The 20,093-nt window shown below is 36.7% G+C and overlaps 2 protein-coding genes across 3 annotated transcripts; both read right to left on the bottom strand.

Moving 5' to 3' along the window:
• Positions 1–728: 728 nt before the first annotated feature.
• zbtb17 (zinc finger and BTB domain containing 17) lies at positions 729–12,779 on the bottom strand. 2 transcript variants are annotated; one of them, XM_058764113.1, is made up of 15 exons: positions 12,628–12,779; positions 10,891–11,135; positions 10,394–10,555; positions 9,947–10,294; positions 9,775–9,864; positions 9,468–9,688; positions 7,596–7,738; positions 7,137–7,437; positions 6,083–6,170; positions 5,883–5,999; positions 5,685–5,805; positions 5,466–5,596; positions 5,123–5,392; positions 4,902–4,991; positions 729–1,615 (listed from the first exon to the last, which is right to left on the bottom strand). In XM_058764113.1, exons 2-15 carry the CDS (start codon positions 11,093–11,095, stop codon positions 1,266–1,268), a joined length of 2,637 nt encoding a protein of 878 aa, XP_058620096.1. In that variant the 5' UTR covers positions 11,096–11,135; positions 12,628–12,779; the 3' UTR covers positions 729–1,265. The 2 variants fall into 2 exon arrangements, with proteins under 2 accessions (XP_058620096.1, XP_058620097.1); XM_058764114.1 differs by having other exon boundaries at positions 9,947–10,291.
• A 775-nt stretch (positions 12,780–13,554) lies between these two features.
• Positions 13,555–17,457, bottom strand: hspb7 (heat shock protein family, member 7 (cardiovascular)). The gene is made up of 3 exons (XM_058764115.1): positions 17,086–17,457; positions 14,584–14,717; positions 13,555–14,508 (listed from the first exon to the last, which is right to left on the bottom strand). The coding sequence occupies exons 1-3, from the start codon at positions 17,252–17,254 to the stop codon at positions 14,329–14,331; spliced, it is 483 nt and encodes a 160-aa protein (XP_058620098.1). The 5' UTR covers positions 17,255–17,457; the 3' UTR covers positions 13,555–14,328.
• Positions 17,458–20,093: the final 2,636 nt, after the last annotated feature.

The raw sequence follows: 20,093 nt of genomic DNA, 5'->3' as shown, positions 1-20,093 counted from the left end.
ATATTAATGATTATCAAAATCCATACCTGTTTTATGTTAATTTACCCATTTTCTTTTCTTTGTTTTTATTTCTAAAGCTCTGAAATAATTGAAACTTGTTTTGAAGCTGATAAATTAGCTAGCGACTTGAAAAGACCACATCAAAGTGCAGTGTGCATCACTGCCCCTGGAAGCCCATTACTGAACAAAACATGACTTTCAAACTACAAAGCACCCCTTTCCTCTGAAACCTGCTGTCCATGTCAAACTGCGTTCAACAGAAAGCATTGTTATACGGCTCAAGTGCTGTTTCTCAACTGATTGGATTTTTAAGTCTCAGTGCATTCAAAAAAGTTTCTATTACATTAGGGTAAAGAACCAGTAGCCTTGCTTTCCTGGCAATAATACAGATATTTAGTCCAGTGACCGAAAATGACACAAAAATCAACAGAACCAAGAGAGTGGTTTATTAACAAACTAATAGCAAACTTTAGGTGTTTTTGAGCATTATGCACTGAAAAAATGTGGCTTAAGTCATTTTGAAAAGTCACTATTGTATGCAATTATGATACAATATCAATAATCTGTTCAATAAACTCCAACAGAACAGAATTAGACCAAAATGGCTTGGAACACTTGCAGTACTACTTTCAATTAGAGTTTTCTGACAATGAAAGCTGTGATATTCAAAAACAGAAACTTGATTGCAACACACTCATCTAAAGGAGAAAAATGAGTTACGCTAAAACAGAGCATTTAAAAGTGTTTATTGTGAGTTTCTTCAGCTTCTACATGTCATGAAAATGACAAGCATACAGTTAAAATCAGCGGTTTAATGTTTATGTCAAGCAGTATTAAGCTCAAATAGAAAATGATTAAACTCCACAAACAAAAGAATCACTAATAAATCAATAAATAACAGTTCAGTACTGTAGCTGATTTGTGGAAAACTGAAATTTGTAGGACAGTCATGTTTAATTGGCTTCAGTAAGAGAATACATGATCTAGCATAGGACATATACATGGAGACACTAGTATTAAAAAGTCTGACAAACAGCATACAAATTAGGTTTGTTTTGTTCATATTTAATTACATTTTTTTCTTGTCATATTTATTTAAATTTAACTCTATACAATGTAATTTTAATATGCTGTACACATATTGTGCTGCGGTTTGAGATATGGCATCTATCTAGTAGAGTGTGTTTTATTATAGCATGTTAGGAATAGCACACTTTGTGACAGCCTGAACTCCATCCTTTGGATCGATTCAGGTCAGAAACTCTTCAATGTCCTTGGCTTTCAGACTTCACTTTTCCAGACCCTTCCTCTGTCTCTGCCTGTGTACTGGTCTCCTCCTCTGCCCCCTCAGTTTGAGATTCTGCCTGGGCTAGAGCTCCTTCTCCTTCCTCACCGTCCTCCTCCCGTGTCCGGAACAAGAGCTCGCCTCCCTGGATGACCTGCTCGGTGGTTTGCCATGTCCCGTCACCTGCATATTGCTGATAAAAGTCAGAATCTGCCTGAAACATGACCAGGGCCTGGGCAGTGTGAATGCGCACATGCTGGGCGAGGGAGCTGGCATCCAGGAACTTCTCACCGCATGAGTCACATGCATACAAGATCTGGGTGTTGGGATCTGAAGGAATAGAGCAGCACAATGTTTGAGCTTCAATATGATACAGTATGATTGGTCACGCTTTATTTTAAGGTCCAATTCTCGCTATTAACAAACCATTAACTATGACTTTTGCCTCAATAAACTCCTAATTGGCTGCTTATTAATAGTTAGTAAGGTAGTTGTTAAGTTTAAGTATTGGGTAGGATTAGGGACATAGAGTAGCAGTAGTAGTAGTATTATGGAGTCAATTTAATGCCGCATATATATGCAAAAGAAAATAAAGTATTGCAAGAAGAAAATAAGTTTTGCAAAGAAAAATAAAGAATTGCAAAAGAAAATGCATCTGACCCATATACATCTATATGGTAACACTATACAATACGATTTCATTAAAATACATTTGTTACAGTATTTATTAATCTTTGTTAATGTTAGTTAATGAAAATACAGTCGTTCATTAGTAGTTCATGTTCACAGTGCATTAACAAATGTTAACAAACAACTTTGGATTTTAATAATGCATTAGTAAATGTTGAAATTAACATTAAGATAAATGCTGCAGAAGTATTGTTCATTCTTAGTTCATGTTAACGCTAGTTAACTAATGTTAACTACTGAACCTTATTGTGAATTGTTACCATTTATATAAATGTATCTGTATACAATAAAACCACAATAACAACTACTAATAGGAGGTTTCCGGCCGACAGCAAAAATGTATTTTGCCCATGTCACAATTTGAGGTCAATCCGGCCCTGCATCTGATACTGATTATGTTGCCAAATTGGTTTGGAACAGCTGTTGAATAAACAGTTAAACTGAACATGCCTGTCTATCTGCTTAACTGACCGTTTCATTGATCACTGAGAGAGCATTGACTTGGTATGATGTTGGTTCAATAGAATTTTTATTTTTTATTTTTTAAATAGCTTGGATGTAGTAAACTACTTTTGCCATGTTGCCGTAGCTTAGCTTGCTACATTTCCCAGGGCTGTAGCTTTAGTGTAGTTAAGCTTCATTTAAAGAAGAGTAACTGTTAGCTTAGCTCACTACATTTTCCAAGTAGCTTGCCCAACACTGCATATAGGGTGTTTCTCAAACGGAAGGCTGCGTCCTACAAAGGTTGCATATCTCGGCTGCCACTTCATCAAACGTCTCTGAAGGCCGTCTCAGTGGGAGGATCCTCGGAAGACAGCCTTCGTTTCGCGACCTTCAATCACCCACAATCCTTTGTACCCATTTCATGAAAATAAACTGACGAAAAACGAGTCAGTACTGAGCTTGTCTGAATTTATTATGAAATCTAAGACAAAAATAATGTTTTCGGACATGAAAGGATAGATGTTATCTTTTGTTTTGGTGTAAATTACTTACTAAACGCTAAACTGCCAATAATTTATGCCACAGGGAGATTATAAATGGCGGTTTTTCATTGTATTGCATTAATAGAAAGCCAAATAATATAAAGATTTGTAATACAAAGGTTTTTTTTCCAAAACTAAGTTTTATTAGTGTTTTTGTGCCGTGACGGTAAGGGCGGGAACATATGTGACGTAACCACGCGCACTTACTAGAGCGTCTCATTCCAGCGTTTATATGCAGATGAGGAGTCTAGCCTACACGACTCTGAAGGACTGAACTAGGAAGGACGCAGCCTCGGAAGGATCCAGCCTTCCGTTTGAGAAACACCCATACATTTGTTAATAAAATGAAAACATGCATGTTTTAAATAAAAGGAAACGATCCACCCGCATGCCTCTGCTCAATGATGGTGCCTGGATCACCGTCGCGGGCCGTCACGGGCCGATGACGTCACTTCCAGGGAGGCATGCCCAGGCCTGTTGGACACGCCCCCGTCCCCTGACTCCACCCCCATGTCAAAACAGCGCCACAAAGTGAGACGCGCAGAAACGTGAAGCGCAAAGGGGAAAACGGTATCGCAAGCTCAAACTTGACTGAAACGCTAAATAAAAGCTGCACTGCAAATAAATTAGTAGATATGGCCATGGAAAATATGTATTGCAAAATCATTGCTTTTGCTCTGTTTTATTTATATTTTTCAATTCTTTATTTTTGTTTGCAAAACTTATTTTCTTCTTGCAATACTTCATTTTCTTTTGCATATATATGCGGCATTAAATTGACTCCATATTATATAGTATATATTTATTTAATGCCATGTCAGCATCATAGGCTATTTTCATGGCAAAAACAATTTAAAAAAATACAAGTATAACAAATACAACAAAAACCAGGAGGGATGCAGAATATGGTCATGCAGAATATAAGTACTAATAAAGAGCCAACATGTTAATAATAGGCATGCTAATAAGCAACTAGTTATTAGTGAGAATTGGTCCCTATAATAAAGTGTTACCGTATGATTTAAAAAAAAAAAAAAATCAGCTTCAGCTTATTTAAAAACAAAAACTTGTTTTAAGGGGTATAATATTATATTATAATATATATATATATATATATATATATATATATATATATATATATAAGTAAAAATATTTTTATATTTAGTATAATTTATTTTATTAATATATTAATGAATTTATATACACTCTACTGGTCAGATGGACCAGTGTTTTTGAAAGAAAGAAATAAAGGAATGAATACTTTTATTTAGCAAGGATGCTTTAAATGGACTAAAAATGCAAGTAACAGTAAAGTCAATTATAATGTTACAAAATATTTCAAAAGGACAGCTTTTATTTATATAATTCATTTATATACACACTACTGGTCAGGTGAGTTTTTTTTATTAATACTTTTATACAGCAAGGATGCTTTAAATGGATCAATAGTGACAGTAAATTCTATTAATTTAAACATATTTCTATTCATCAAAGAATCATGAAAAAAAAATGTTTTACAGCTTCCATAAAAATATTAGGCAGCATAATGGTTTTCAACAGTGATCGTAATAAGAAAAGTGTGCTGAGCACCAGATCAGCATATTAGAATGATTTCTGAAGGATCATGTGACACTGAAGACTGGAGTAATGGCACACAGGAGTTAATTACATATATGTAATATTACTGTTTTACTGTACATTTAATCCAGTAAATGCAGCCTTGGTGAGTATAAGAGACTTCTATCAAACCTTTGATAGGTACACACAACTTGTTATTAAAGCAACATCCTATTAATATAATTTAAATAATTTATATTATTATTATTATTTATAATAATATTATATATTTATTTTGTATTATTATTATTATTATCATCATAACTTATAATACCTGTCAATGAATAAATTATGATACAGTACATAAACTATATATTACTCACCTGCTTCTTGTACTTTCTCCACTGCTTTGGTGATCTCTGCTTTCAGTGCCTCTGTTTCATCTGCAGATACAGAGGTTGCCACTGGTACCACTATAGGACAACAAATAATTTCAGGAGACCATCCAACCGCTATTACGGTCACTTTCAGATTTAGAATATTCCCTTTACTACAACCTTTCTACAAGGTGTAATAACTCATCAGTTTTGTCATATTCTCTCACCTGTGAGCTGTGCTACAGCACTGGCAGCCAGAGCCTCTGTGGCTAAAGTAACAATGTCATCTGTAGTGACTGTGACGATGTTGACCTCATTATTGAGCTCTGAGTCCGGTGCAGAGTCCGGCAGCAGTTTCTCCTCTTCCTCGTCCTCTTCAGCCACCACCAGTCTCTTCATGCCTGCCTTCCCCTGGTGCACCGTCTTCACATGGGAACGCAGATTGTCTACACGGTTGAATCCTCTGCCACACTTATCGCACAGGAAAGGTTTCTCTCCTGTAAACAGGAAGTCATTAGAAGCACATAAGAGAGAAATACATAACAAAAAGCTCAAAATGTTGCATCTTACCTGTGTGAATGATGATGTGTTTTGAGAGATCTCCAACATTGACAAACGCTTTGTTACAGGTGTGGCACTTGTGTGGTCGGATATTGTCATGGTGACGGATGTGATTGGCCAGCTGGCTGGACTGGACAAACCTTCCAGGTGTGATGGTTGAAATACACTTTTATTATATATGGTGCCATAATGAATCTAAACAAAATCATTCGTGCAATTCGCAGTTACCTTTTTCCACAACGGTCACACACATACGGTTTCTCCCCAGTGTGTTGGCGAACATGAGCTATGAGTGAACTGGCCTGCGTGAAGCCTTTTCCACAAATCAGACACAGGCAGGGCTTTTCTCCTAAAACAGTAAGACAGACACGGTCAAATAAACCTTTAAAGGTAACAGTGGCTGAAGGCGTGAGAAACGGCTCAGACCTGTGTGGATGCGCACGTGTCTCTGCAAGGCCCCGGGGTCAGCAAATGCTCTCTGGCAGTGCATACAAATGAAAGGCTTCTCACCGCTGTGCACACGCAGGTGTCTCTTCAGGTTGCCTGTGAACAGACCACGGAGGCACATTAGAATTCCTTCACGCACATATATATTGCCACACCCTGTCTCAATGTGTAAGTCTCACCTGAGGTGGTGAACTGTTTCCCACACTCCTTACACTTAAGTGGTCCATCTGCAATATGGATCTTCAGATGTGCTTTCAGGTTGCCCAACTAAAAAAAAAAAAAAAAAAAAAATTTTTGTATTTGTAATGCCCTATAAAAAAGGATTTGTGTTATACGTTTGTAGCTATGGCTACAATGGAATGTCAATAAAATGGTATAATCTATAAATATTGTCTGCATATTATATGATGTATTATATTATGAAATATAAATATAAAACAAAAGAGAGTATAACATTCTGTTGTGATGCTTACAATTATCTTAATAAACTTTAAAAAATATATATAAAGAATTTTTTTAAATATAATTTGTATTTCATTCATAGTTTTTATAGTATTTATTGCAATATATAAATATGTATTATATTATATATATACACAGTATAGTACAATTTATATTGCTTAGAACAATATTACTAAACTATATCGTAAATATTACTGTTCAAAAGATGTCTCTTATGCTCACCAAGGCAGCATTTATTAATTTAAAAAAACAGTAAAAACAGTTACATTGTGCAATATTATTAAGATTTCAAACACATGTTTTCTGTTTTAATAGATTTTACAATGTAATTTATTCCTGTGATGGCATAGCTGAATTTTCAGCAGCCATTACATACATGATCTTTCAGAAATCATTCTAATATACTGATTTGCTGCTCAAGAAACATTTCTTTGTATTATCAAATTTAAAACATTTGTTAATATTCATGTGGAAACTCTGATATATATTTTCAGGATTGTACTGATGAATAGAAAGTTCAAAAGAACAGCATTTATTTGAAATAAAATATAACATTTATAACATTAATTTTGATCAATTTAGTGTGCCCTTGTTGAATATAAATATTCATTTCTTTCAAAACAAAAAAAATGACTGACCCCAGGCATTTTAATGGTAGTGCATATATTACATCTATGTATAATTTAACATCAAGGCTTATAATAACATTAAGACTCTTTTGACATCATTATACTAGTGTAAAGTTTTTTATAAAGACAATAGATCCCCCACCTGGTTGAATTTCTTGTCACAGTGTTGACATTTGTGACCTTTGTCTGTGTCGTGGGTCTCTAGATGTCGCATCTTGGCAGTGGGGTCAGAAAAGGCTCGGTCGCAGTAGTCACAGTGGTAGGGTTTTTCTCCACTGTGCACCAACTGATGCCGCTTCAGGTTTCCAGAAGTGGTGAAGAGCTTCCCACAATCCTCACAGCTGTATCGCGCCTCATCTGTGTGTCGCTTCCTGTGCAGGTTTAGCAGACTGATTTGCCGGTAACTCTTTCCGCACGTAGAACAGCAATATGGTTTTAGAGGACTGGAGAATCAGAAACATAGTGTGTGAGGAAAACTGCATATTGTTTTTTTTTTGCACAATGAAGCTTTTGTGGAAATATGTTTTTTATATATTACGTCTTATAGTTGACAAGTCATACAAGGCTGTAAAGGAAGAGCATTAGACTGTATCATGCTCACCTGTGTGTTTTCTCGTGTGCTTTGCAGGCAGCTGGGTCTGAGAAGGATTTATTACAGTCTCTGCAACTAAATGGCTTCTCACCAGTGTGAATGCGCATGTGACGTTTAAAGTTGCCTGTGTGTGTAAACTTCTTCCCACAGTCCTGCAAGAATCAGATTACCATTATATATACCATTGTGTGTGTGTGTGTGTGTGTGTGTGTGTGTGTGTGTGTGCATATACATACAGGTGCATCTCAATAAATTAGAATGTCATGGAAAGTTAATTTATTTCAGTAATTCAACTCAAATTGTGAAACTTGTGTATTAAATAAATTCAATGCACACAGACTGAAGTAGTTTAAGTCTTTGGTTCTTTTAATTGTGATGATTTTGGCTCACATTTAACAAAAACCCACCAATTCACTATCTCAACAAATTATAATATGGTGACATGCCAATCAGCTAATCAACTCAAAACACCTGCAAAGGTTTCCTGAGCCTTCAAAATGGTCTCTCAGTTTGGTTCACTAGGCTACACAATCATGGGGAAGACTGCTGATCTGACAGTTGCCCAGAAGACAATCATTGACACCCTTCACAAGGAGGGTAAGCCACAAACATTCATTGCCAAAGAAGCTAGCTGTTCACAGAGTGCTGTATCCAAGCATGTTAACAGAAAGTTGAGTGGAAAGAAAAAGTGTGGAAGAAAAAGATGCACAACCAACCGAGAGAACCGCAGCCTTATGAGGATTGTCAAGCAAAATCGATTCAAGAATTTGGGTGAACTTCACAAGGAATGGACTGAGGCTGGGGTCAAGGCATCAAGAGCCACCACACACTCAAGGAATTTGGCTACAGTTGTCGTATTCCTCTTGTTAAGCCACTCCTGAACCACAGACAGCGTCAGAGGCGTCTTACCTGGTCTAAGGAGAAGAAGAACTGGACTGTTGCCAAGTGGTCCAAAGTCCTCTTTTCAGATGAGAGCAAGTTTTGTATTTCATTTGGAAACCAAGGTCCTAGAGTCTGGAGGAAGGGTGGAGAAGCTGAAGTCCAGTGTTAAGTTTCCACAGTCTGTGATGATTTGGGGTGCAATGTCATCTGCTGGTGTTGGTCCATTGTGTTTTTTGAAAACCAAAGTCACTGCACCCGTTTACCAAGAAATTTGGAGCACTTCGTGCTTCCTTCTGCTGAACAGCTTTTTAAAGATGCTGATTTCATTTTCCAGCAGGATTTGGCACCTGCCCACACTGCCAAAAGCACCAAAAGTTGGTTAAATGACCATGGTGTTGGTGTGCTTGACTGGCCAGCAAACTCACCAGACCTGAACCCATAGAGAATCTATAGGGTATTGTCAAGAGGAAAATGAGAAACAAGAGACCAAAAAATGCAGATGAGCTGAAGGCCACTGTCAAAGAAACCTGGGCTTCCATACCACCTCAGCAGTGCCACAAACTGATCACCTCCATGCCACGCCGAATTGAGGCAGTAATTAAAGTAAAAGGAGCCCCTACCAAGTATTGAGTACATATACAGTAAATGAACATACTTTCCAGAAGGCCAACAATTCACTAAAAATGTTTTTTTATTGGTCTTATGAAGTATTCTAATTTGTTGAGATAGTGAATTGGTGGGTTTTTGTTAAATGTGAGCCAAAATCATCACAATTAAAAGAACCAAAGACTTAAACTACTTCAGTCTGTGTGCATTGAATTTATTTAATACACGAGTTTCACAATTTGAGTTGAATTACTGAAATAAATGAACTTTTCCTCAACATTCTAATTCATTGAGATGCACCTGTATATACTGTATATGTATATATGTACAGTTGTATCAAACAGACCTACAAGCGAAAGACAATAAGGATTACAAAATCAAAGAAACTCTCACCTCACATTTGTGTGTGATGGAGCCGTACGCTCTGGACTCACTACGCTCGGCCGCAACTGCAGACTTCTTCCCATCCGAACCCGATGATTCTTCATCCTGTGTCTCCATCTGCTCTTCTGCTTCTTCCTCTTCCTCTGTGTCTCCTTCATCCTCTGCATCCTCCTCTTCTATCATGTTTTCCACGCTCTCAGCTTTTGACATACCTTCCTCAGCGTCATCAACTTTTAGCAAAAATGTTAACAGTTATGAACATAAACATAAAAATGTGAGGTAAATGTTCACCATAGTTATATACGGCAAAAATTACCTTCTGTGGACGTGTGAACAGTTGCATATTTCGACTTGCTTCTCCTTGTGCTAACATATGACCGTTTAGCTGCCGCCCTCTGAGAGACTTCTGTAGAAGCGGAAAAGTGTCACAAGTTTTAAAAGATGGTTAACATTAAGAAAAGCATTAAGAGTAGAGAATGGACACTAACTAGGGGTGTAGTCAGCATCAGAAGGGTCATCTTCATATTGTGGAATTTCTTTCGTGGCTATTTCTTCCTCTGTTTCAGTCTTGGAATCCACAACACCAGCCTTTTTTTGTCTCGTTTTAGGTGGCCCACTAATTTTGCTGACAGCTCTCAGAGTCTTTGAGCTTTGCTTCTCAGTCGTGTCACTTGCAGCCTCCTGGGTTTCTGTTGTCTCTGACTGTACAGGAGCTTCCTTCTCTTCAGAAACTGCATTCTGAGTCATTGAATGACTCTCCTGCTCCTCCTGGGAACTCAAATCCTCCGGTTTTCTCACAGTTTGCAGCTGTTCATCCACCGGCTCAGTCACTACTACTTTACATGAACACAAATGAGAAATGGTGGCATGAGAGACCTGTAATTTCAGTACCGTCTTGAACTAATGGCTTATGAAAATGCAAACTCGACACTAACCAGGTTTAGATGATGCAGGGACAGTCAAGGACTGAAAAGCTGAACAAGCATTGACAATTTCCTGCATCTGAAGGAAAGTAGCTACAACAAGAACGTCCTCTATGTTCTGAGGGTTTAAAGTCAGCTTTGCAGTGTACATAAACTCAAGGACCTGCTCAAGACCTGAAAAAAAAAAAGATGGAACCTATTAGACAAAGGCAGAAAACATTGAACAATAGACATGTTAACATGTAATTACATAGAATTAAGCATAAAAGATCAAAGGGATAGTTCTCCCAAAAACTGTTTACACGCCCCCGTGTCATTTCAAAACATAACATAATATATTTTAAGCAACATTTCAGTGTTTTGGTTTCCAACGTTCTTCAAATATTTTCTTTTGTGCTCCACAGAAATGCATTTGAAATGACACGAGGGTTAGTAAATGGTGACAGAATTTACAATTTTAGGATGGACTAACCCTTTAATCAAAATAATCTGTAAGAATGCAAGCCTACCTGCAGCATTGCTGATATCAAGATGAACAACATCTTTCTGGTCCAAAAAGAGTGTGCGGAAGTAAGCACTACATGCTGCCAGCACAGCCTTGTGGGCCTTGAAGTCTACTCCATCCACCACAAAAGTGCAGTCACAAAGAAGACCCAACTGACGTTGTTCATTAAGCTGACCAAGAACCTTCCCACTATGCCAAGGAAAGTCCATAACTGATGGAGTGGACTACAGTGCTTTAAGCAACAGTATCCTGACCATAAAAAGAAAAGGAGAAAAAAAAAAAAAAAATTCGCTGTTGTTGCTATTCCATTTGAGGCTCACAAATCAAAATGTCCCAGTTTGCAAACAAATTGGGGTAAACCAGGTCTGGTCAACACTGTCCTGAGCCCATTCATGTAATTAATTTGAGTTACAATTTTAGTAGTACAATTGTATGTTTTTGACACTTGTATTAATTTTTTAAAATGTGCCTATATCTATATCTGTCTATATATCTATCTATATATATATATATGTGTGTGTGTGTGTGTGTGTGTGTGTGTGCGCGTGTTTTTGTGACAAATGAGGACATAAATTTGTATAATGATAAGGGTATGACATAGGTATTACAAGGAGAAGGTGACTTTTCAGGACATTACCCCATGTCCCCACTTTTCAAAACGCTTATAAAGCACACAGAATGGAGTGTATTGAAAATCTGAAATAGCACAAAGTTTCCTGTAAGGGGTAGGGTTAGTGTAGGGCAGGGTTCCTCAAATCTTTCCCTGGAGGGCCAATCTGCTGCAGAGTTTAGCTCCAACCCTGATCAAACTCACCTACCTGTGATTTTCTAATGATCTTGAAGACACTGATTAGCATGCTCAGGTGTGTTTGATTAGGGTTAGAGCTAAACTCTGCAGGAAAGTGGATCTTGTGGGCCAGATTTGAGGATCCCTGGTGTAGGGCAATAGCACATACAGTTTGTACAGTATAAAAACTATTAGGCCTATGGGATGTCCCCACTTTTCACAAAAACAAACATGTGATTTATTCTTGTCCTTTGATGTACATCTAATCAAAACTGTACTGTCTATATAAATAGACATATATATCCCTTCTTATGGAACAGATGTGGTAATCAATTGTTTTGCAATACTGTCTTTGTATTTGAATAATATGTACTCAATTCAACAGAATTATCTAACATCTACTCTACAGTACAAAAGTATCCATCCATGGTGTATTACTCTCATTACGATTCAGAGCATGTACATTGTCAGACATTAATCATCCATCAGACTTCATTATTTACTTCAAATCAACAAAGATCGTTATGTAAACAGTCCGTGTGTGTTTCTGTGCGACACTGAAACGCGTATCTCGAGCTCGCTCGGGACATTTTGTCCAGCATTTAAATTTAATCTATCATTATCAGCCCGAGACGAGTCGAGCACAATGGTGTCTGATTGTCTGGCTTTAGCGAGTAAATTTGACAAGTGATTTGACGAGCAACTGCGCAATTCCCAATCAAGAATGTGTGTGACGATGTTGCGGATTGATTATGAGTCCTCTCTCTCTGTTTCTCAGCTCCGGGATTAATTCAGTTTGCCTGGCCCTGCTGCTGGATCAAGATGGCGCTAACAGAGGAGGGCTATTATCCTGCCTCTTCTTTGCTTATTTTAGCTGCGCGTTCGTTTAGAGATTTAGCTGAAGAGCAGTCCTAAAAACAATCGGAAGATTGCGTCTCGTTTGACGTTCTTTACCTCATATAACGGATGAGTTTCTAGCTTTCCCCCGACTTCAGCTGATCCGTGCAATCGAGTGTTTCGGTGATCGATCTCAGCGCTCAGCCTCGACGCGCCGCCATCTTCTTCTCTCTGATCGATTGATAATGGCCGAGCGAATGGCTGGAAGTTAAACTCAACTGCGCATGCACTAACATTTCCTGTAATTTTTTTCGACCACATGACGGCGAGCTTTAGCTGTTATTAAATACACACTGATCTAATCATAATAGCAGAGTGAGGAAATATTTATTAAATAAAACACAGTTAGGTTATGAATTGGGTCATTTATGCATCTTAAACACCACCACGAGTTACATATTAAAATATGGTTTCAAATTATATAGGCCTATGCAAATCTAAGTGGGTAATTTTTAGTGCTCATTTTAGTCAGTGTAGCTTTGGGCAAAATGGCAGGCCTTTTTCTTTTCTTATTTAGATAATTGGATTTACTTATAAATTAAGCTTATTAAAGTCATTACGTTCCCAAATCAAATCAGATCTGTAATAGGCCTACATATTTATGTTATATGTTTAAAACTCATGTAATGTTCATATAATACACACTTTAAGTGCTGGAAAACATTGCCTAAACCAGCTAGTTTTCTTGTCATAGCTGGTCTCCCATTTTGAGGTTTGGGCATTTTCAGCTGATTAAGCTTGGAGACTGATTTCAAAAGTACTGTAAAGAAATAATGGCTAAATATGTATAACAGGTGCTTATTTGCATACATTTGTATGTGATACAACACAGTGACAGGTTGATGGATTACATAAAGCACAAAAATAGTAGATGATAAGTCTGAATAATAACAGCCGACTCTATTTATAGAAGAAGTACTCAGAGACACAGAGTACCTGTCCAATGTAATGGAAGACCCAAATCACTGACTCACAAACTCAAAATACTCATCAAATGTGTTCTGGTTTTATTATCTTCTAAAGTAGTGTTAAATCACCCAACACAACACAGTTTTACAGTTAGAAAATATACCTTTTGATAACAATAACAATCAGTTTCTCTTCTGATTGTTTGTCATACAACAAGCTCCAAAATTCTTAGACAACTACTACTAAAAATGCTTTTCAAATTATATTATCAGCAAAAAGTTTGAGGGATAAGTTTTTAAAAAATATTTTAGTATTTGGTTTGTCCTCTTGTTGATTTGATGAGAGCAGCATTCAAGCTACATGAACTTCACACATTTGTATAAAGCCTGATGATCATGTTCTCCAGCATGATTTAAATGGAAGCAAGAACATCTGCAGAAAGAGTCACGTGATCAATCTAACAAATTTGATTACTTTTAGTGACAGAAATAGTGCAGACTTGAAACATTTCTTATTAATTTAAAGACATACATTTTCTATCATACTCTCAAAATCCTAAAATGTTGTTTCTATACAGATTTAAATTGGATTTTGAATCACAGATATTCTTTGTGGTCTCAGACTTTTGAACCCCACTGTATACTATAAGGTGATATATATTTGGCAGGGAATTGACGTTAGCAGTGCATGTGTGTTGAATGTTTCAAATACATGTGACAGGATTAAATTCCACCCAAGTCTAATGAGGAGTAATGAGAGAAGGTCATGGAGGAATGACAAAGCAGGACTAAGTAACTGTTATCAAGGTCATTTATCACAGGAAAACAGATACAGCAGGAGAGGAAAGATCTAAATTTTGATCTCTGTGCGGAACGTCTGTGCATGCTCCAGTTTTGCAGTGTTTCTCTGTGCTTTTATAGTGAGAGTCCCATCAGCCCCTAAACTTGACTTCACCGAGGTGGGGTCTACATCCTCTGGTAGCTGGCATTTATGGGTAAAAGTGTTCATCACCGTTCCATCAGCAGCAAGCTGTTGAATAAAATACATACATAATGAATATTCTGAAAATTCATTTGTATTATGCAGAGGCCCGTGTCTGTTTACCTTTTCAGCGTGAACTTCAATCTGATTATTTGAGGTGGTGACTATCACATCCTCAGGAGAGAAGTCTCGGACGTCCACTGTGAATTGGTATGTGTCTCCCAGAGTCTTGACGTTTCCAACTGTCCCTGTTCTGTCTAATGGAAAAGATACAATCTAATATTATTATATGGCTCTCAGTAATAGGATCACTGCCAGCTCGCTCTCTCTCTTATTTCATACAAACACAACTGGTGCCATCTTGTATCACAATTTTATATTGTGTTTAAAAAACAGATTTTTGGGATTTAAATATTAATTGGCCTATTACTGTTAAGTATTGCACTGCTGTTGCTAGGCAGATTGTTTTATAGCCAACATTGTAAAGGTTTGGTCACATGTACCATTGTACAAATTTTCACGGGCTAAATGCAATCATTTCGATACAAATCCACTCGAGCAGTAATCCACACAGATTTCACAACGGGTTCCAGTTGGTCACACTGCATTTGCCATGTTGACTAACAAAAAGCTGCTTGGTTTTAAAGTGACTTTCTTTGTCAGCTGTGCTTCATACACTGATTCGCTACATTATTGGCAATAGACACTGGTCTAATGTTACCGCACCTTAATGGTCTCCTGATTAATTAGCGGAAGCATTAAATAACATACAGCCAAGCATATAGAATTGGATCAGATCAAATCAAAATTCCATGTCCATGTTTCCCCCTTCGTTTTTTTAACCTTCATGGACAACTTTATTCTATATTTAAATGCATTCAATGTGACTGAAACTATAATTAAATAATCTTTTGGGTATTCCTCAATTATGGATCAGAGGTACATTTATTTGTATACCGTTATATCCCTAGATGCTTATTAGAACATAACTACTGGCTTTAATTTATAATTAATTGCTTTATATATATATATATATATATATATATATATATATATATATAGCAGTAAGATTTTAATGTTTAAAAAAAAAAAAAAAGTAAAATAACTGCTTTCTATTTGAATATATTGTAAATTGCAATTTATTCCTGTGATGACAATGCTAAATTTTCAGCATAATTACTCCAGTCTTCAGTGATCTTTTCTGATCCTTCAGAAATCATTCTAATATGCTGATTTGCTGTTCAAGATACATTTTTTATTATTATTATCATTATTTAAAACAGTTGAGTACATGTTTTTCAGGATTCTTTGATGAATAGAAAGATCCAAAGATCAGCATTTATCTGTAATAAAAAGCTTTTGTATCATTATACACTATACCATTCAAAAGCTTGGAGTCAGTATATATTATTATTATATATATCATTATATATTTATTATTAAATTATGAATTTATAGAAATTAATACTTCTATTTAGCAAGGATGCATTAAATCGATCAAAAGTGATGATAAAGACATTTATAATGTTACAAAATATTTCTATTTCAGATAAATGCTGTTCTTCTGAACTTTCTATTCATCAAAGAAACCTAAAAAAAAAAAAAAAAAGATTTCTGAAGGATCATGTAACTGGAGTAATGATGCTAAAATTCATCTTAGAAATCACAGGAATAAATTACATTTTAAAATATATTCAAATAGAAAGCAGTTATTTTAAATAATACAAATATTTCACAATATTACTGCTTTTGCTGTGTTTTGGATCAAATAAATGCAGCTTGGTGGACATAAGAGAATTCTTTAAAAAACCTTAAAAATCTTGCTGTCCAAAAACTTTTGACTGGTAGTGTATATATAGACATGATCAAAAACTACTGTAATATGGCTTATTTGTAGATTGTACAGAAAACTGCTCTGTCCATGATTTTGTGTGTATGTGTTCATGTAGAAAGTGCCGTGAAAGTCACCAAGGTTTGCAAAATTCTGATTAAGTCACAAAACATAAAATCTGATTAAGTCACAACATAAAATATTTCTGTTTAAAATGGCCTAAGACCACCAAAGAGTTCATTAAATCTCATGCATATTAAATCTCATGCATATACTCTCAGTTACATTACACAAGCACCATTATGTTACAAATGGGCATTCTTGTGCATTAATATCCCTTTCTAATGATGTGTGAAAATGTGCCTTGGTGAATCTCCAGCACTTCATATCCATATATATTACGCTCAGCAACAGACCGCCCCTTGCACTGTTAAGTCATTCCCCAACAGTGAAGTCATCGCATTGGCTCTGGCCCAAAACATTCCCTATGTTACTCTTTCTCTCTGCCCCCCAGGTGCCCTTGTATATCTGTTGTATTTTACACACTTCTACACATACAAGAATGCAACTATTGTATATATATATACACATTCCACACAAACAAACAGTCAAATGTCACATTGTAATGTCAGTATCCACTATTTTACGTACAGAAAATGTCAATGTGAATATAAACAATAAATTCTGATTCTCCCTCAAGACAAATAAAAAATGTTTAATTAGCTAAAGCAGTTTATTTTACATTAGGCTGTAAATATCCATTAAAAAAAATGGAACCAGGCTTTATAACTCACTTGGAAATCCCAAAGCATCTTTTGGACACATGAAAGATCCAAAGTCCTCAGCGAAGAGTCCCCGGCTCTTCTCCATGTATGGGTTTGTTGAGGTTGAGGATGAAGATGAGGAGGATGTCTGGTGGAAACTGCGCTCCGATCGATAGGCAGAGGAATTGGTCGCACTCATTAGTGTTTATACGGTTTCTTTGCCTCAAATCGATATCCAGTCAGAGCTTTGAAGTGATACAGTGAGCACTGAGTTTATAAATGAAGTAGTTTTGCGCCGTCCTTATTCAAAACACTGTATGAATCCACTCTCAAGCCTCAGAACCTTTCTCACTCTTTCTATTAGCTGTGTCTCTCTGGTGTGGCTATTGTCTGTCTGACTGTCTTTTATATGGTGGGTCTAGCCTGAGAGTTGTTACTTCTATGTGTGTGTGTGTGTGTGTGTGTGTGTGTGTGTGTGTGCGTGTGTTAATCGTGGGATGACAGTGTGCTATAATTATCGTGTGAGGGAGAGGGGCTCAGTGGTCGGAAAAGTTTTGTGTGATGAGGGTTTGAGGTTGAGAAAGGGGCTCTGACAAAGACTCAAAGATAGGAAAGGGAGAGAGATACGGAGGGAGAGACCGGGGGGTGGTTGAGTCAACAGCTGGCATTCCAGACACTCGCTCCCTGAAATAGCCGTTCCCTTCCTCTCTCGCTCTATGTGCTCTCCATCCATTTCTCTCTAGCCTGCCATCCGCAGCAATTTGCCGTGATTTGCAAACGCACAGAAGCTGTCAATCAGAAAATTACAGTCAACACATGTACTGAGGGTGTTCATCATCCCTGCATAAACAACAATGTTGAGGAATGAAAGTTCAGAAAGAGGGTTAACAGAAAGATGGAAGGAATGTTGATGAGAGCGTGAAGTTGAGGGATAGATGACGTTAGGAAAATGGATTAGGAGGCATTTGTTTTCGGAGAGTTGCTAATAATAGACAATTTGGTGCTGGGTTACTCATTGAAGAAATTGCATGTATTTTTTTTCCTTTAATTTTCCAATGGAGTTTAATGCACTGGTAAAAGTTTAGATATCCTTTAACTGTTTGGTTAACAACATCATCTTTTGTGTTCTGCAGAGCAAAGTAAGTCATACAGGTTTTGAATGACATGAGGGTGAGTAAACGATGACAGAATTTAGATGTTCATAACTGCAATTAAGGCATTAATATTTTCAAATTTCTTTGGAGCCTCTGTGTTGTACAGAATGACAAATTTAGTGGCCTCTCATGGCATGTAATCACACTATATACTATCACTTTCGAGACTTTCACAGATTGTCTAAATCCAGCCAAAAAAAACTTTTAAACTAACTGCTACAGCCTGTGTCACCAATGAAGCTCTTCTAATTTGATTCAAACAGAGAGAGAGAGCAAGAGCGAGAGAGAGCATTTAATCAGTCAACAGTATAATCGCGACTAGCACAGTTTGTCCTCAGGCTTAGTGTGAGCTCACTTCAGAAAGTTCACTTGATATCCTCCCAAGTATTCAGCTAGTTTATGGATGTCATTGGACAGCCCTCAGGGAACGGTTTTGTAACAGCATGAATAAAGATAAGGGTTGGTGGAGACCAAAATTTGGTTTGCTTATAATATTATATATAATACTCATTTCTTGCACAATATTGTGCAATATTATTACAATTTAAAATAACTGTTTTCTATTTTAATCCAGTCTTCAGTGTCACGTGATTCTTCAGAAATCATTCTAATGTGGTGATTTGTTGCTCAATTATTATTGGTGCTCATTAAAGGATTAAATTACATTTTAAAATATAACAGATAGTTTAAACTCTAATAATATTTCACAGTATTACTGATTTACTGTATTTTGATTAAATAAATGCAGCCTTGGTGAGCATCAAAAAAAAAAAAATATTACAAACATGTATATATGATATTTATGCAACTATAACCAAAGATAAAGAAGCCAAGGCTTTAGTTGTCTTTAAGTACATGATCATATATCACTATTGGTACTGTATGCATGTTGAAACACTTTTTATACAATAAAAACAGGTCCTTGGCCTGAAAATGGTCCACGGTCCCTTGCGATTTATGTAAACATACATGGAAGCTCAGAGAGAGAGAGAGTTTGTGTTGTGTTACACTGTTTGTGATTCTGTCAGCTGCTGATCATTACATAATATTGGATTATCATTGTTGCTCAGTGTGAATGGCTTGTTTTGCTAGGACTGAGGGACAGAAGTACCAGAGCGACAAACAATGTAGTTGTAAATACACAAAACTGAGTCTCAAATTATAGTACCAAAACAAATCATACAATAATAAAGGCTGAGATGAGAAAGAAAATGCATTTAAATAGCCTGGTGGCATCCACATGCCTCAGTCAATATATGGTTTTTTTTTTTTTTTTTTGCATTTGCGGCTGTCATGATTCTATAAAAACCACTGGTGTCTGGCCCATCTGAGAAAAACGAATGGAAATTGACAGGGAAAATGAACCGAATGCAGAATGACAGAGGGTAGCCGCTCATCAGTCATGGCGGGAGGGAAGGGTTATTATTGTGACATTTCACACATATTCACCCTGTGATGCAGACACTCCTCAAGGAGTAACAGATTGAATCTGTCAGTGGGGATAAAACAATTCCAAAATGATCAGGGAGTTTTACATTTCAAATAAGCTGAAATTTCACCTTTGTCACACAGTTTGCAGTAAGGGTTGTGTCACAAATGATGGGATAATGTTAGAGAGAAGAATCCAAAACCAAAAGACATGAAATTGTTTCATGTTATCTATTTGTGTTTTCAGAGTGCAGAGAAAGTGGCTCCATCATAATTAAAGCATTAGCCCATGTGAGCCCTCAGCTAAATTGGTCAATTGTGAAATTATATGAGCATGTGTAACAGTAATGGCTTTATTGCTTGCCTTTGTGTGTAAACAACATGGAAATGAATAATGCATCTTGCTGTTTGTTTGAAAAGACTAATTTATCATCTGAGTTAGTGCTGATCATCGTG

This window comes from Onychostoma macrolepis, chromosome 23 (assembly GCF_012432095.1).
Source record: "Onychostoma macrolepis isolate SWU-2019 chromosome 23, ASM1243209v1, whole genome shotgun sequence".
Classification (NCBI taxonomy): Eukaryota; Metazoa; Chordata; class Actinopteri; order Cypriniformes; family Cyprinidae; genus Onychostoma; species Onychostoma macrolepis.
Note: the sequence above shows the minus strand (reverse complement) of the source record. Positions and strands in the feature narration are given on the sequence as shown.

Excerpts from the sequence above, each read along its gene's own strand:
- zbtb17 (XM_058764113.1), bottom strand. The coding sequence starts at position 11,095 with ATGGACTTTCCTTGGCATAGTGGGAAGGTTCTTGGTCAGCTTAATGAA. Across the intron at positions 9,689-9,774 it reads TGTTCACACGTCCACAGAAG|TTGATGACGCTGAGGAAGGT; the intron begins GTAATTTTTGCC and ends TTTTGCTAAAAG. Across the intron at positions 5,393-5,465 it reads ACACATCATCATTCACACAG|GAGAGAAACCTTTCCTGTGC; the intron begins GTAAGATGCAAC and ends TCCTGTTTACAG.
- hspb7 (XM_058764115.1), bottom strand. The coding sequence starts at position 17,254 with ATGAGTGCGACCAATTCCTCTGCCTATCGATCGGAGCGCAGTTTCCAC. Across the intron at positions 14,718-17,085 it reads AGATGCTTTGGGATTTCCAA|ACAGAACAGGGACAGTTGGA; the intron begins GTGAGTTATAAA and ends CTTTTCCATTAG. Across the intron at positions 14,509-14,583 it reads TTGAAGTTCACGCTGAAAAG|CTTGCTGCTGATGGAACGGT; the intron begins GTAAACAGACAC and ends TTTATTCAACAG.